At 41.4% G+C, this 14,340-nt stretch overlaps 1 protein-coding gene across 1 annotated transcript in view; it reads right to left on the minus strand.

Moving 5' to 3' along the window:
• Positions 1-999, minus strand: part of COL9A1 (collagen type IX alpha 1 chain) — a 91,989-nt gene extending 90,990 nt beyond the window's left edge. The window contains exons 1-2 of the mRNA XM_081941995.1: positions 894-999; positions 310-383 (exon numbers count right to left, since the gene is read on the minus strand). Of these exons, the coding sequence (XP_081798121.1) occupies positions 310-383; positions 894-907 (88 nt within the window). The 5' untranslated portion in view covers positions 908-999. The remainder of the gene's footprint in view (positions 1-309; positions 384-893) is intronic.
• Positions 1,000-14,340: the final 13,341 nt, after the last annotated feature.

The following is a 14,340-nucleotide window of genomic DNA, read 5'->3' on the forward strand; positions in this document are numbered from 1 at the left end:
CAATATAATCTTTAATCGTGTCTATTCCTTGATCTTTCATTTCAAAAATGTAATATATTTCTGTTCTTTTTTTAATACAGTAATAAAACAGAAAAATGTGTCACAATGGAGAGATTGGCAGAAAAATCAGCCATCGCATTCTATGTTGTGCAATTTTTACTTTTTGGTTTCTTTTCTTATTCTTTGTACAAGAAGACTATCCTAGCTCTGTGGCAAATCAATCTACAGTAGTATCTTACCTATACCTGAATACAGTGGAATCATTTTGATTACCAAACATTTAGTTAGTGTAATGAAGACGTTTCTCACTTGTTTGCCCTTGAATAGTAACCGATGTCAGAATCTCCAGAAAGCAACTCAGAGAAAAGAGAAATTGGTACTGCCTGCAAGGAGGGGGGAAAAAAACACCTCTTAAACATAAAGGTAGACTGCCTAATAATCTCATACATTTTCATTTCAGAGTCATGGATATATTCCACGTAACTTAAATACATAATTCCATGACATTTATTTATTTATCAAAATTTATTTTGCCACCCAGCTCATTCTCAGTGACCTTGGATGGCTTACAAAGATAAAAAAACCTAATATAAAAACAATAAAAAAGCAATAAACCAGCACCACCCACTCCCAACCAATCTCCATAAACCTTTCTTAACACAATAGGTGAGCAATTCTTCGTTTCAGGTCTACCACATTTTATTTCTCTGTACAACAAAACGGTTTGAGTTGGAGTCATTCTCTCAAGCATCCTTTCCTAACATGATTGCCATATAGGGAAATAAAAACAATAATATAGAGGTTCAGCTCACATAGACTCTTTTGAATACAGTCCATTGACGTTTCTCCATTTTTAGAGAGCAATTCTTTTAGAAATAGACTTGATTGCTTACCAGCCGTTCTTCATGTTTCCACCTTATCTTGAGCGGCAGAAGACTAGAGAATTATTTGGGGTTTTGTTCTTATTAAATAAGGGGATCAATGTGTCCTCTGCAGAGCATCTGTGGAGAAATGGAAGTCACACCTCTGAGACAGTTTTAATGGTCCTGATGAAACATGGAGGTGGGCACTAGGCAAGCTTACGTGTCCTAGACTAGAAGGGAGGGTGAGAAGAATTTGGCTGGGAATTTGGAGGAAAGGGTGGGGGCAGGGGTGGGTGGGGGATTTCAGTAGAAACATTGGGCTAGCCATACTACCTAGCAAGTGGTGGAAGAAAACTAAAAGGGAGGAACTAAAAGGAGAACATGAAGGGCTGCTGCCTGGAACTGACCCAATAAAGTTTATGTATATTTTGGCACATCTACTCTTCAGGGTAAATTTAAACCCTTGAGGGAAAAAAAGGAACTTTTCATTTACACTAACTCTCAAATGAGGCAGTCACTCCTGCAACACAGGAATTTTGCTGAACAGAAGCAGGCAAGGTTCATAGCTGAGGTCTGAATCTCCCCAGATAATAACACAGATAATAACCTAGTTTTCTGGTTAATAGGTCTGCTACCCCCTCTCTTCAGGTTAGCTGTATTTTTTTAAGTATAGATAACTGCGCCTGCAGAGAATTTTCTGTGGCTGGAAAAAGCAAGAATTCTTGATCCGGGGGAATTAGATACTGCTTGGGCAGATAGAAATAATCTTTAAAAAGCAGTTAGGTCAATATTACTTTGTAGGATGTTCATGGGCACTAATAAAATAGTTTGGAAGGGAAGCTGGTACACTGAGCAGTGGCTTGTCAAGTATGTTGAAGGGCCCAGCAAAGGGAAGTACCCAAAGATTTGTTAATACAGGTTATCCTTGATAGTCAACCATTCGTTTAGTGACCCTTCAAAGTTACAATGAAAAAAGCAACTTAGGACCATTTTTCACAGTTATGACCGTTGCAGCATCCCATGGTTACATAATCAAAATGAGCCACGTGGCAACTGGTTCATATTTATGATGGTTGCAGTGTGTCCCAGGGTCTTGTGATCACCTTTTGCAAACTTCTGACAAGCAAAGTCAATGGGGACGCCAGATTCGCTTAACAAATGTGTTACTAAATTAGCACCTGCAATGATTGACTTAATAACTGTGGCAAGAAAGGTCATAAAATGGAGCAAAACTCACTTAACAACTGTCTTGCTTAACAACAGAAATTTTAGACTCTGTCATGGTCATAAGTCGAGGTACCTGTAATGGAAACTTATTCCATTTGCAAGTTCTGTCCTAGGGAAGCTGAAATATAGATAGAATTGAGTGTACAATCACTAGGGCAATGGATTATTTTCCCCTTATGGCATCTGCAACTTGACCTGTATCTTACTTCAAGATAAGTAAGAGTTTTATGTCTCAGTAGATGGCAGTTTGTCCTTGTCTAAGTTGAAAAGCTAAGCAGACTGGATCTGTTTAGAACTGGGGTCCCCAAACTTTTCAATTCATTGAGCCCTTTATGAAGCTTCAGACTGTTCATCAACCCCCAAACATTTTATTATATGAAAACAAGTTGAGAAATGCTACTTCAACTAATAGCACTGACTAATAGCGATAATAACTTGAGCACCATCGGCATTGTCAAATTTACCATTAGTCAAAAGGCAGCTTTACCCAGAACAGCTTACATCCTCTAACGCCACCAAACATCAATATCTACCTATCCCAGGGTCCTTGGGAAAGACTTGATAGGGGATAAAAATGCCAAATCCAGTCTGACCATCTGGCTGACTGTGTGTTTAATCATAATAGCAACACTGATCCTTTGGACAGTCCCATTGACCCTGAGGGGTCAATCTGAACCATTTTGAAGAACCCAATTTAGACCTTGAGTGGGATTCCACTAGGGATATCCCAGGTCTATAGGCTAGACTTGAGAGTTGAATTTTTTTTTCTGAAGTACGAAGATGTCAACTCTGTGTCTGAGTTAGCTGCATGAGTGTGCCTATGAAGTCCCCAAGAGTCTAGCTTGACTCAAAACTCATTTTGAAATCCTTTCAGGATGTACCTAAGATAATTGTCTTTGTGACAACCCGGGAATCCTTTCTCCTGAATTTATGGTAGGACCAGCCTTGAAATGAAAGCACAAAGTGACAAAGGTTGTTATTTAATTGATTAAACCTCTGTATTTTTATTCCAAAGGAGACAGGACGACTGGATTGTCAGTTTCATATTTTAAAATGGTGTGTGCACATTTGGAAAAGCGGGGGAAACATTGTTTCTTGCAATGATTCAGGAATGTCCCAATATTTTGGAGAAAGTCCCAAGAAGGGTGGGAGAGTGGGGGCAGAGGTGAGACATAAGGTCATGTCTTGCTGAAAAGTTGCTCCTAAATATAGAATGAAACTTTCAATAGAAGCATCAAACTATTATAAACCAGTGGAAAGCCTCACCTTACAAGCCACTCTGCAAGAATCTACCTATATGAAGAGGTAGATTCCTATGCTAATATTTATCCACAATGCAGACATGTGATTGGAGCAGGCATACCCTGGTTGTTGTGCTCTGCTGAGAAAGATAAAACATTGAGCATCACGTTTAGAAAAGGGATCTTTGGAGAAAAGGCAGTATAAATTTACCTGGCATAATGTCTCCTTTTTCTTCAGTAATGGCATGTGAGTGCCTAAGAAAAAGAAACTAGAGTTTTCTGAAGAGGCTAGAATTACACGCTGATGTTTTGAAAAATCCAGTTTCCATCTTAATGGTTTGGCTTGAGCCACAGTATTACTCTTGGCTGTACTTTCTCTGCAATAACAAAGAGATCTCAATCGGCTTTTTACAGATGGATTTCTAAGAATCCTAAGGCTGGAAAGCACCTTATGGTCTTTGGATCCAACCCCTTGGTCCATGTAGAAGTCTAAATTAAAGCACCTCTGACAGATAGCTGGCTAATCTCTGCTTGAGCACAGCCTGCAAATGGGAGTCTACCGACTCTTTCGGTAATGGGTTCCACTGCTGAATGACTCTTAAATATTTTATACTATTACATTGGCATCTCTGCCTTCTCGTAATTTAAGCCCATTATTCTGTTTACATTGTGCTCTAGAACAATGGGAACACATGTTGTCTTTCTTCCACTGGGCATCCTTTTAGTAATTTCAAGAGTGCTATATTATGCTTCCCTGATCTCCTCTTCCCAAGGCTAAATATACCTAGCTGCTTCAACCTCTTTGCATAGCAATCGCAACAGCACTTAGACTTAGATACAGCTCCATAGTGCTTTACAGCCCTCTCTAAGCAGTTCACAGAGTCAGCCTTTTGCCCCCAACAATCTGGGTCCTCATTTCACCTGCCTTGGAAGGATGGAAGGCTGAATTAACCTTGAACCAGTCTGGATCAAACTCCTGGCAGTGGGCAGAATTAGCCTGCAATACCGCATTCTAACCACTGCACTGTCAAAGCTCTTGCACAGCTCCTTAATCATCCTCACTACCCTTTTTTTGAAGTTTTCCAGTTTTGTTGAACCTTCTTTGAAGTGTGGTATTCACATCTGGTTACATTAAAAGTGGGGTATTGCTTAAAGAAGAATCAAGCAAACAAATTCCCCTGATTTGGAAATGGGAGCTGCAGCTTAAAACTGCACTGGCCTTTTGGTAGCTCAGGCACATCACTGACTTATAATTAGTTTCAATCAATTATCCTTCCACACAAGTTTTCCCTAATACTTGGAGATCACTTCCGGTTCCTGTAGGTGACGGACGTGTTGTAGGCTGCTCGTCTCCCCGGTGGGCTCTGTTCAGGAGCACAGGGGCCCCTGGAGGGGTCTTCTGCTGCAGGGCAGCTTGCTGGAATCCCCCAGACTTGGCAGCAGCCGGCGGGGGTGTTTCCAGCCTCGCCCCAGGAGCCGGGGAGCAGAGGGGGGGCATGAGACAGCTGCGGGCTGTCTGCCCTTTCACCGAATGGGCTCTGGGAGGAAAGAGTTAAGCGAAAGAAGAGCGGCTGAAATGCCGGTGGGGAGAGATCCACCCTAATCTTCTTAATCATCGCTAACAGATAAGCAGCAGACTATTGTAAGTTTTTGTTCAATCCATTTGAAACTGGAAGATTAGAGGGGGGCGTTTCTTTCTCTTTACCCCCCCCCCTCGGACAAAGCGGCATTTGAACTATCTCTCTATATATTGGAATGGAGAGAGAATAAAAGCTGACTTGCCACTTGTACTAACTATCTGAGAATGATTGATATCACAGCTGCAAGAGGTGACTGCTGAGCTGTTTTCTTAAAAGGGAAAAAATTTTATGGCACTCCTTGTTCTTCTCCCTGTGAAAGGAGGAGCCAAGATGGCGCCCCTCCATCTTTGTTTTTGTACCTATAAATGAAGCCTGCCTTTTGAAACTACCTTTGGAAAAAAAATCTCTGGTAATTGTCTTAACACCCCTTCTGAAGGCACTCTGGACCTCTCCCATTACGTGGTCTTCCTGATTAATTCTGACTATTTGACTTTTCCTCTTTCTGGTGTACCTTTGTGCCTTGGAACTGTGAAGGAGAACTAACTTTTTACTTTTGGATTTGCCTGCCGCCTGGGACCAACACAGCTGCGTGCTCCACTGATGCCATTCCCTTTGTAAAAGACTTATCATCTCTGCAAGATGATAAATGAGGCCCAAAAAACCTCCAACGGGCAAGTCATTCTTGGCTCCTGCCTCTGCCACCTCCAGTCCAAGCATGCAGCAGACGAAGATTACTTCATTGTTACAACAAGAAGGGACTGGAGAGAGCTCAAAAGAACTATCTGTTAACCAAATGTTTCAGGAAATTATGAGGGGTCAAAATGAGTTGAAAAAAGAGGTGACAGATCTTAAAGATGAACTCAGAGCTGTACAACAACATTTAACAGAAAATAAACAAAGAATTGATGTTTTGGAGGAGGGTGCAGCTGGATCGGGGGAGGAGGTCAAGGCAGTCTGGAGGGAAATTTAGAATTGGAAAATTTTATGGCAAAAATAGAACTTGAAAGAATGTCCTTTTTTCTCAGATTCCAGAACCTACCAGAGACAGAAAATGAAGATCTTAAGGATATTATGAGTACAATTTTAGCAGAATATATTAAGAGAAATAAAGAACAGTTGTGGTGGGATATGGATCTAGTTTACAGGATTAATTCAGCATATGCCAGAACACATAATGTTCCAAGGGAGGTACATGTTAAGTTTCTTAGGAGGACCACGAGGGATGAGGTGCTAGGGGCCCAAAAGGAGGGACCATTAAAATATAAAGATAAAGAAATTACCATCCTAAAGCAAATTCTCAAAAAGATAAGGGAAAAAGGAGGAAGTATTCCTCCTTATCAAAGAAATTATACAATAAAGGAGTTTGGTTTAGATGGTTATTGCCAGAGGGAATGTTGATTTTATGGGAGGGAAACAGAATTAGAATTAATACAGTGGAGGAGACTGAAGCTTTCATAAAAAAACATAGTTCTCTCCTAGAGGACGAAAATAGGGGAGGTGGTGAAAAAGGTAGTAATGTGCGAAGGAGGGGGAGCTGTGGCTCCATCTGGGGACAGGGAGGAGGGAACAATATCGAAAAGGCTCAGGTCACAAAAATAAATGTATTTAAAATACTATGATAATTGTTGATATACTAGAAAGTGACAAAGAAAGAGATGATAGAACATATGGTTGGTATAATGTAAAACAAGACTCTGTTTATGCTTATCTTTTATACGTTGTTTTTAACATAGTAAAAATTGTGAGATTTGGGGGGATTTCTACCACTAGCACGGGAGCTGCCAAAATTTTCTTTGTGTCCTTTTTACCTTTCCCTATAAATGTTCAAAAACCAATAAAATTCTTTTTTAAAAAGTTTTCCCTAATACTACTATCAAGCTAGGAATCCCCTATCCACTACTGGTGCTTATGACTTTTGAGGAACCTTTGCATTTGGAAATCCATTTCTCTAATATATGAAAATTCTTTTGAATTTTATTATTATCTCCTGGGTTATTAATTATTTTACCTAATTCTGATTTATCTGAAAAATGTATAGGCATTCTCCCCACATACCCATGACTACATCACTAAAATAAGTATTTATACTAATAAATTTTGAATAGTAGGGGTGCCAGGACTGATCTATGTTGTATCCTATTCTCTTTCCAAACTGATGATGAATTATTGATTATGATATTCAGCCTACTTAACTGTAATGACACTCAGTTTGCTAATCTTAATTTAGCTTGCTAACCAGTATTTCATCAGTATTTTGTCAAAGGCACAACTAAAATCAAGATATATTACACTTATTACATTCCTGTAATCTATTAAGGAATTTATCCACTTTAAAAAAAATGGGGAAAAGTTAATACCACAAGAGCTGTGCAAGATTGTGTTACTAAATGTACACCAGGCACTCCCAACTTCATGAGAAATAAATAAATAAATACTCATTAGGAAGTACCTAGTGGGATCTTTCTAATCAATCAAATTACTTTAAGAACTAACCCATTTTATTGTCAGAGAGAAACTGACAGAACTCGGGGAGAAGTCAAGCGAGGAATTAATTGAGAGTCTCTTCATAGTCATAAGAATATGAAGTCCAACCCCCACCCCCACCCCATGCTACGGAACCTTATCTAGTTTTACTCAGATGCAAACTGTAAGTATGAGAAGATTCCTATGTATCGGCTTGAGCAATAAAGCAGTAAACTGAAACATTATACATGTAGACCTGATTGTTTGTGCCTCACGTGTATTTCTTTCTCGTTTAACATTGCTCCAGGACCATTCGCCTCTCCCCAATAATCACTCACATTATTTTATTTCACTATTTCACTGTATTTGTACTGTAAGGGTTAATCGGAAGCACAAGTTATTGCCTCAGCAAGTTGCCATCCAGCAATCCTGTTTAAGGCTGTTAGGCAGGAATAAATAAGATTATTTGCTGCCTGGTTGCTGCAATGTTTTTGTGCAACCGTTTCCTGATAAAGTGACTGAAATTTGCCAGGATCTTGACTCCTCATGAGCAGAGTCTGAAATGATGAGGGTGACAATGTCCTGCATTGTTGTTAGGATTCTGATAAAATGGATAAGGTGCCCTTATGAGCCATGCCATCCGTAGTCTCGATCTGACTTCATCCTTGTTCCTCTGGGTATGTCTAGTTTAATAGAAAGAAGGACTAGGGGAGACATGATAGCAGTGTTCCAAAATCTCAGGGGTTGCCACAAAGAAGAGGGAGTCAAACTATTCTCCAAGGCACCTGAGGGTAGAACAAGAAGCAATGGGTGGAAACTAATCAAGGAGAGAAGCAACTTAGAACTGAGGAGAAATTTCCTGACAGTGAAAACAATTAATCAGTGGAACAGCTTGCCTCCAGAAGTTGTGAATGCCCCAACAGTGGAAGTCTTGAAGAAGATGTTGGATAGCCATTTGTCTGAAATGGTATAGGGTCTCCTGCCTAGGCAGGGGGTTGGACTAGAAGACCTCCAAGGTCCCTTCCAACTCTGCTATTGTATTGTATTGTGTAGTTGGAGGAATTTTATATAGCTGAATCCAGGAGATCATTTATGCCATTCAGAAAGAAAACATTGTTTTAGCTGCCTTTAAAGAGGTACTGATATATCCCTGCCTGAATCCAGCTGTATTGGATAACAATTGTAGTCTCCAACCTTCCCTCACTCTACCCTTTTGTTTGTTTGTTGAGAAAGTGGAATCAGTCCAGTTCCAGAGCACTGTGGACTGGTGGAGATAATGACTTTCAGGATGACATCTGTCATAGTATGAACGTGCATGGACTGGAATAGACATGGTAACAGGTCAGCCAATGAGGGCTGTTTGGAAACTGAAACAGTATTTGCTGTGTGAGCAACAAGGAGACAGCAAGGAGCCTTGGCGTGGCTTAGATAAACTTCTGTACAAAAGCTGAAAACTAGTATGCTGCTCTGAACTGAAACTGAAACTGTTGGAAGAACCAGCTTTTGGTATTGTGTATTTATTTCATGTGTTATATTATATATAAAGAAATTAATAAATCTTGCTGAATCAGGTACCTGTGTGTGCTTCCTGGGTGTGATTGCTACAACAAACTCTGACAAAATGGATGGTCCTATTTAACTTTTTAGAAACCTTTGATATCAGTGACCGTGGTATCGTCTAGTTACAATTGGGAATTGGAATCATTTTTGACAAGAGCTCCACTCCTTCCTCAGCAGGTGGGTCTAGTCAGTGGTACTGGGGAGGGAGAGGTTGCCACCCCACCCCACCCTTGGAATTTTTGCAGGGATGCATTTACTCACCTATGCTGCTTAACAGCTATATGAAACCATTGTGAGAGATCATCCATCAGTTTGGGATGAAGTGTGAGTATCCAGTTACAAGTAGCCGTCCTGGGTTGAGCCATAGATGCAATGAAGGCCTTGATGCAATGCCTGAAAACCATGCTGGCCTAGATGAGACAAAAGAAACTAAGATTGAGTTGCTGTTTGTCTAGAGATCAATTGGTTCTCTTTCTGCTGTGGTTGCTACTCTAAATGGAGTGGGTCTTCTTGGATTCTTGTCCTCCTGGAACCTGTGTCCCCTTGAACCGACAGCTACTCTTTCATGGGCAAGGGGAGGTCACAGCCAGGAGACACACACACACCTCACCAGTGGTGGCATTCAAATAATTTAACAACCGGTTCTCTGCCCTAATGATTTCTTCCAACAACCAGTTCACCCAACTGCTCAGAAACTTAACAACCGGTTCTCCTGAAGTGGTGCGAACTGGCTGAATCCCACCGCTGCCCCTCACCCACTTTTAGTAGGTGTGCTCATTGCAACACTACCTAGAGCAGTGATGGTGAACCTATGGCACACGTGCCACAGGTGGCACGTGGAGCCATTTGTCAGGGCACGCGAGCCTCCGGACGGTCCCTGAAGCTTTCGGAACGCTTAAAATGACCTCCGAGCAAACCAGAAGTGACTTCCGGTTTGCTCGGAGGGTCGTTTTGAGCGCTCCGAAGGCATCAGAGAAGCCTCCGGACAGTCCCTGAAGCCTCCGGAGGGCCTCTGGGGGGGTGAGGCTCTTTTCACCCTCCCCAGGCTCCTATAAAGCCTCTGGAGCCTGGGGAGGGTGAAAAAAGCATGTAAAAATGGGGGGAGCGCCTGTAGTGTGCACATGCACACTGGGGGGAGCGCATTGCATTATGGGTGCAGCACACCCACACACGACCCCCCTGTGCTCCCCCCACTTATGGCACGAGAGTCAAAAAAGGTTCACCATCGCTGACCTAGAGTAAGAGAACCTAGCAATGACAAGACATGTGCTCAGCGCTACTTGCATTTCTTATTGCAGTGTGTTGTACCCAGAACTATGTTTGATGAACAGTTGGAACCAAATGAAACAATCCACAGGTGAGGTGTATTACTGACAAGCAACATCCATATTGCAGGCATTACACCAGCTACCAATAGGCACTCAGGTACAATTCAGAGCACTGGTTGTGATGTACATGGCAGAGTACCTTCTCCGGGCAGAACCCATCCACCCAACCTGTTCAGCCTGTTCAGCCTAGATGGGGATGTTGCAGGTTCCCAAACAAAGGGAAAGTTATTGGGTATTGGAGATCATGTTGGTGACAGACTCCAGTTCTATGAGACAACTTCCCCCATAGGTGAGATCAGCTCTGGATTTATTTTAAGAATCATGAAAATGGTGTCATTCTGAACTTTTGAAAGTTGATGTCACCTTTAATGTACAGGTTTTCAATCCCTTATTATAGCTTAATTATTTTTAATTAATTATTATTAAACTTCTATGCTGCTCAACTTGCCAAGGTGACTCTATGATTTTACTTGGTCTCCTGTATCTTTTTGAAAAGGTTTGAAAAGGTGTCTTCTGATTCTAGGTAAAAGGTAAAGGTTCCCCTCACACATAGCGGTGCTCATCTCTGTTTCAAAGCCGAAGAGCCAGTGCTGTCCAAAGATGTCTCTCTGGTCATGTGTCCGGCATGAGTAAATGCTGAAGATGCACGGAATGCTGTTACCTTCCCACCAAAGGTGGTTCCTATTTTTCTACTTGCATTTTTACATGCTTTTGAATTGCTAGGTTGGCAGAAGCTGAGACAAGTAACGGGAGCTCACTCCATTACGCGGTGCTAGGGATTCAAACCACCGAACTGCCGACCTTTCTGATTGACAAGTTCAGCATCTTAGCCACTGAGCCACCATGTCGCTTTTGAGCCACCAATTCCCTTTTTTCTGATTCTAGGAATATATAAATGAGAGAAATGAATAAATAAAAATGCTCACCACCGCGGTGTGATTAAGAGCCTAATGTTGCAGAAAGGGAGGGTAAAAAGGGCCGATAGTGAACAGCAGGATCCTTCTCTAGCAAACCCCATAAACTCCTCAAACCACAAAGCTTTTTCTAATAACTTCAGTAGGAGTAGAATTCTGTGGAAGCATTTCTTTTTTGTGCCAATTCTATTTTTATTTCACAGCAAATCACAAATTATATTACCCCTATTTATAGTAAGTGTCAGCAGTTAGTAGCTTGCGGGCTGAATATAGATTTTTTTTTTATAAGATTGCCATCTGGTTCCCTCCCCCCCATCCCTTCTTACACTTTCCACTATATTTAAAACAGAAGAAGGAAAAGATGATGTAGGAGGGAAATCAGGAAATCTCTTCAGTGTGCACTTTAGCTGTGATACAACTCACCCATTGTTGCCCAAAGAGTATACTCTCATTTTTGCTTTCTTTCAAACAGATGTTTGAACTGTGAGATTTGCAGTTGTTGTTTTTGCAATTCTAAAAGATGCATAAAATCGTGATCGTGTCCTTCTAGAGAGCATACACTGCACCACAGGGGGAAAATGTATTTTAATTTAGAAACAGATCTGTCAAACATTTCCATAGCAATGGGTCCTTGGCTCTGACCCATTTTCCTCTTCACTTCTCAAATAAAGACAAAAGGGAAGGTACTGAGAACAAGATAAGTTATATGCAGACATAAGGTTCAGTTAATGACTACAAAAATTACATAGCTACTCAGTCAGTGGTGGGATTCAAATAATTTAACAACCGGTTCTCTGCTTTGAGGGGCTGGGGGGGGTGGCTGGGCACGGTGCAGCATACACTTGCTATCTCTGCTTGCCTGCTTGCAAGTGGTGATCTTCTCTGCTTCTCTCGGGATGCTGGTGTGGCCACCATGCATTGCTTGTCGGGGCTGACCAGGAAAGCCACCCTCATGCCACTTTCCCGACCGCAGAGCCGAGGCCATGTGCTTCCTCACCTAGCTGGCCACCGGCAAAGAGCCACATGGCCGATAGCTGCTCAATGCCCCACACAGCATCGCCCAGTCACTGGTAGGGACAGACCTGCCAGCCCAGCTTGCATTTGGGCTGGCTGGTTGGAGCAGCACTGCAGCCGAGACCCCCGCACTGCAGCTGAAAGAGAAGGTGCCGCACAAGAAGATCCTCACATTGGAATCTATAAATCGGCAGGTCAAGGCGGTGGAGTACGCAGTGCAGGGGCCCATCATCCTGAAAGCAGGCAAGATAGGAAAGGGTATCAAAAAGCCTTTCACAGAAGTCATCAAGGCCAACACTGGTGATTCGCAGCAAGCAAAACTTTAGTCAGGCCATCAAGCCGCCACTGCAGGGCCAGCCGCTTGGTGCAAAACCTCATGGCTTTTCTCCTCCTCAGTGTCATCCTCCCTGCTCAAGCAGTGGTTGAGTCCGAGGGAATCATTCCTGCCCCGGTACAGCAAATTCCGATGGGCTGGATGCAGCTGTGAAGTGCTTCCTCGCTCAATTGAAAACTTTGTTCAGTCTTCCAGAGTTCACTGCACTGGGGCAGGAATGATTCCCGCAGACCCCGCCACTGCTTGAGCCTTTGTCTCACTAAACATCAGAAATTTTGGGCACAATTGTGGCCGTGAATTGAGGACTACCTGTACTTGGTTACAATGCAAAATTAGACTTCACGGACAACTCTGAAATATCACATCAAGTCATTTTCAAGTCTGTGCTCCAACATTGATGCAAAAGAGGAGGAACTAGATGAGTTTTATGATAAGGATCAATTTGAAATTGACAAACATGTAAGCAAGATGTGCTACTTATGATTAGAGACTGGGATTCCAAAGTTGTAAACATTGAGGAAAATGTAATTGGATTCTATGGCTTAAGAAATTAAAATGAAGTATTACTAGTACTAAACTGCCAATCCCCAGTTTAGGAGATAGTAATTTCTTCCCTTTGTACATGCTTAGTGCAAAACCAGCTGCAAATACAAGCAAAGGAAGGCTTATACTCCTCGCTGAAAACATACAATAGATGTAAGTAATTTTGCAGGGGATTGAACTATGCCTTATATTGTTTGAGAGATTAAGCGACTTTCATTTCAATAAAATAGCTGGATAAACTGAGCTCTTTTAGGACAAATTCACATGCACTTTAGTGCTCAAATAAAAAATGGGGGAGGCAAAGAAAGGGTTTTACAGATACCATGTGGGGAGCCACTTATACGTACACAGTTCTATCATTAGCTAAGGAGTGATGGATAGTGCCTTTTAACTGCATTAATATCATTAAATGGCGCACTTTAATGGCCAATATTACTTATGCTGGTACCTTTTCAGGTTGATTGTTCAATCAATTTTTTTTAAAGGAAAGGAAAGGGAATTTAAATGAAAAGGACTATGGCCCATTCTATTCCTAAAATCATTGCCCATGGTCAACCCTACTGAAAAATGTTGGTTAGTTATTACAAGGGTGAAGTGTTGTGTGTTTTGTGGTTGGGGGTTTACCTGAATTATTTTTTACTGAAAGCAACAATCCAGTTAAAGGATTCTGAAACAAAAATTAAAGGAAAAGCAATTTAAACTAGCAGTTTAGTAGAAGTACAAATGAGAGTTTTCTCAGGAGCAAACTAATAATAATAATAAAATCCTGGAATGTTTGAAGGTTGAAAGTCTGCCTCAAAAGAATATGCTTAAAAGTCGGCATTAAAGAATCATTTGGGACATGTTTTGGTATGCTTGTATTTTTTCTAACTGCTACAACCAATTATGCCTAAAAGAAGAAAAACCAAAGCAACTCATCACTGCCAAGTATGATATCTTTTACAATATTGGCATTATATACCTTTGGTAAATACTGACCACATTTTGATCCATTCTGAAGTTCCCAAGTGTCTCTGGTATTAGGTTGTATCTCCTTAAAACACTCAATGGTCCTGTTGAAAGTTTCAAGGGGAAACTAAACCATGACGGGTATGAAATGCCAGAGGATCAACAAACTGTAAATCTTCTCTTTTAAGAGGTAAAATATTGCTAACCTAGAACTCTCACCATTTCTACAATCAGTCTTATTTTATGACCTCTCAACCTGAGTCATTCCTTCTCCTCTTGTTTCTTGATACAAGTGTTTCTTCATACCATCAAACTTAGTCATTCA

The sequence above is a fragment of the Natrix helvetica genome (genome assembly GCF_964273705.1).
Source record: "Natrix helvetica genome assembly, chromosome: 2".
NCBI lineage: Eukaryota > Metazoa > Chordata > Lepidosauria > Squamata > Natricidae > Natrix > Natrix helvetica.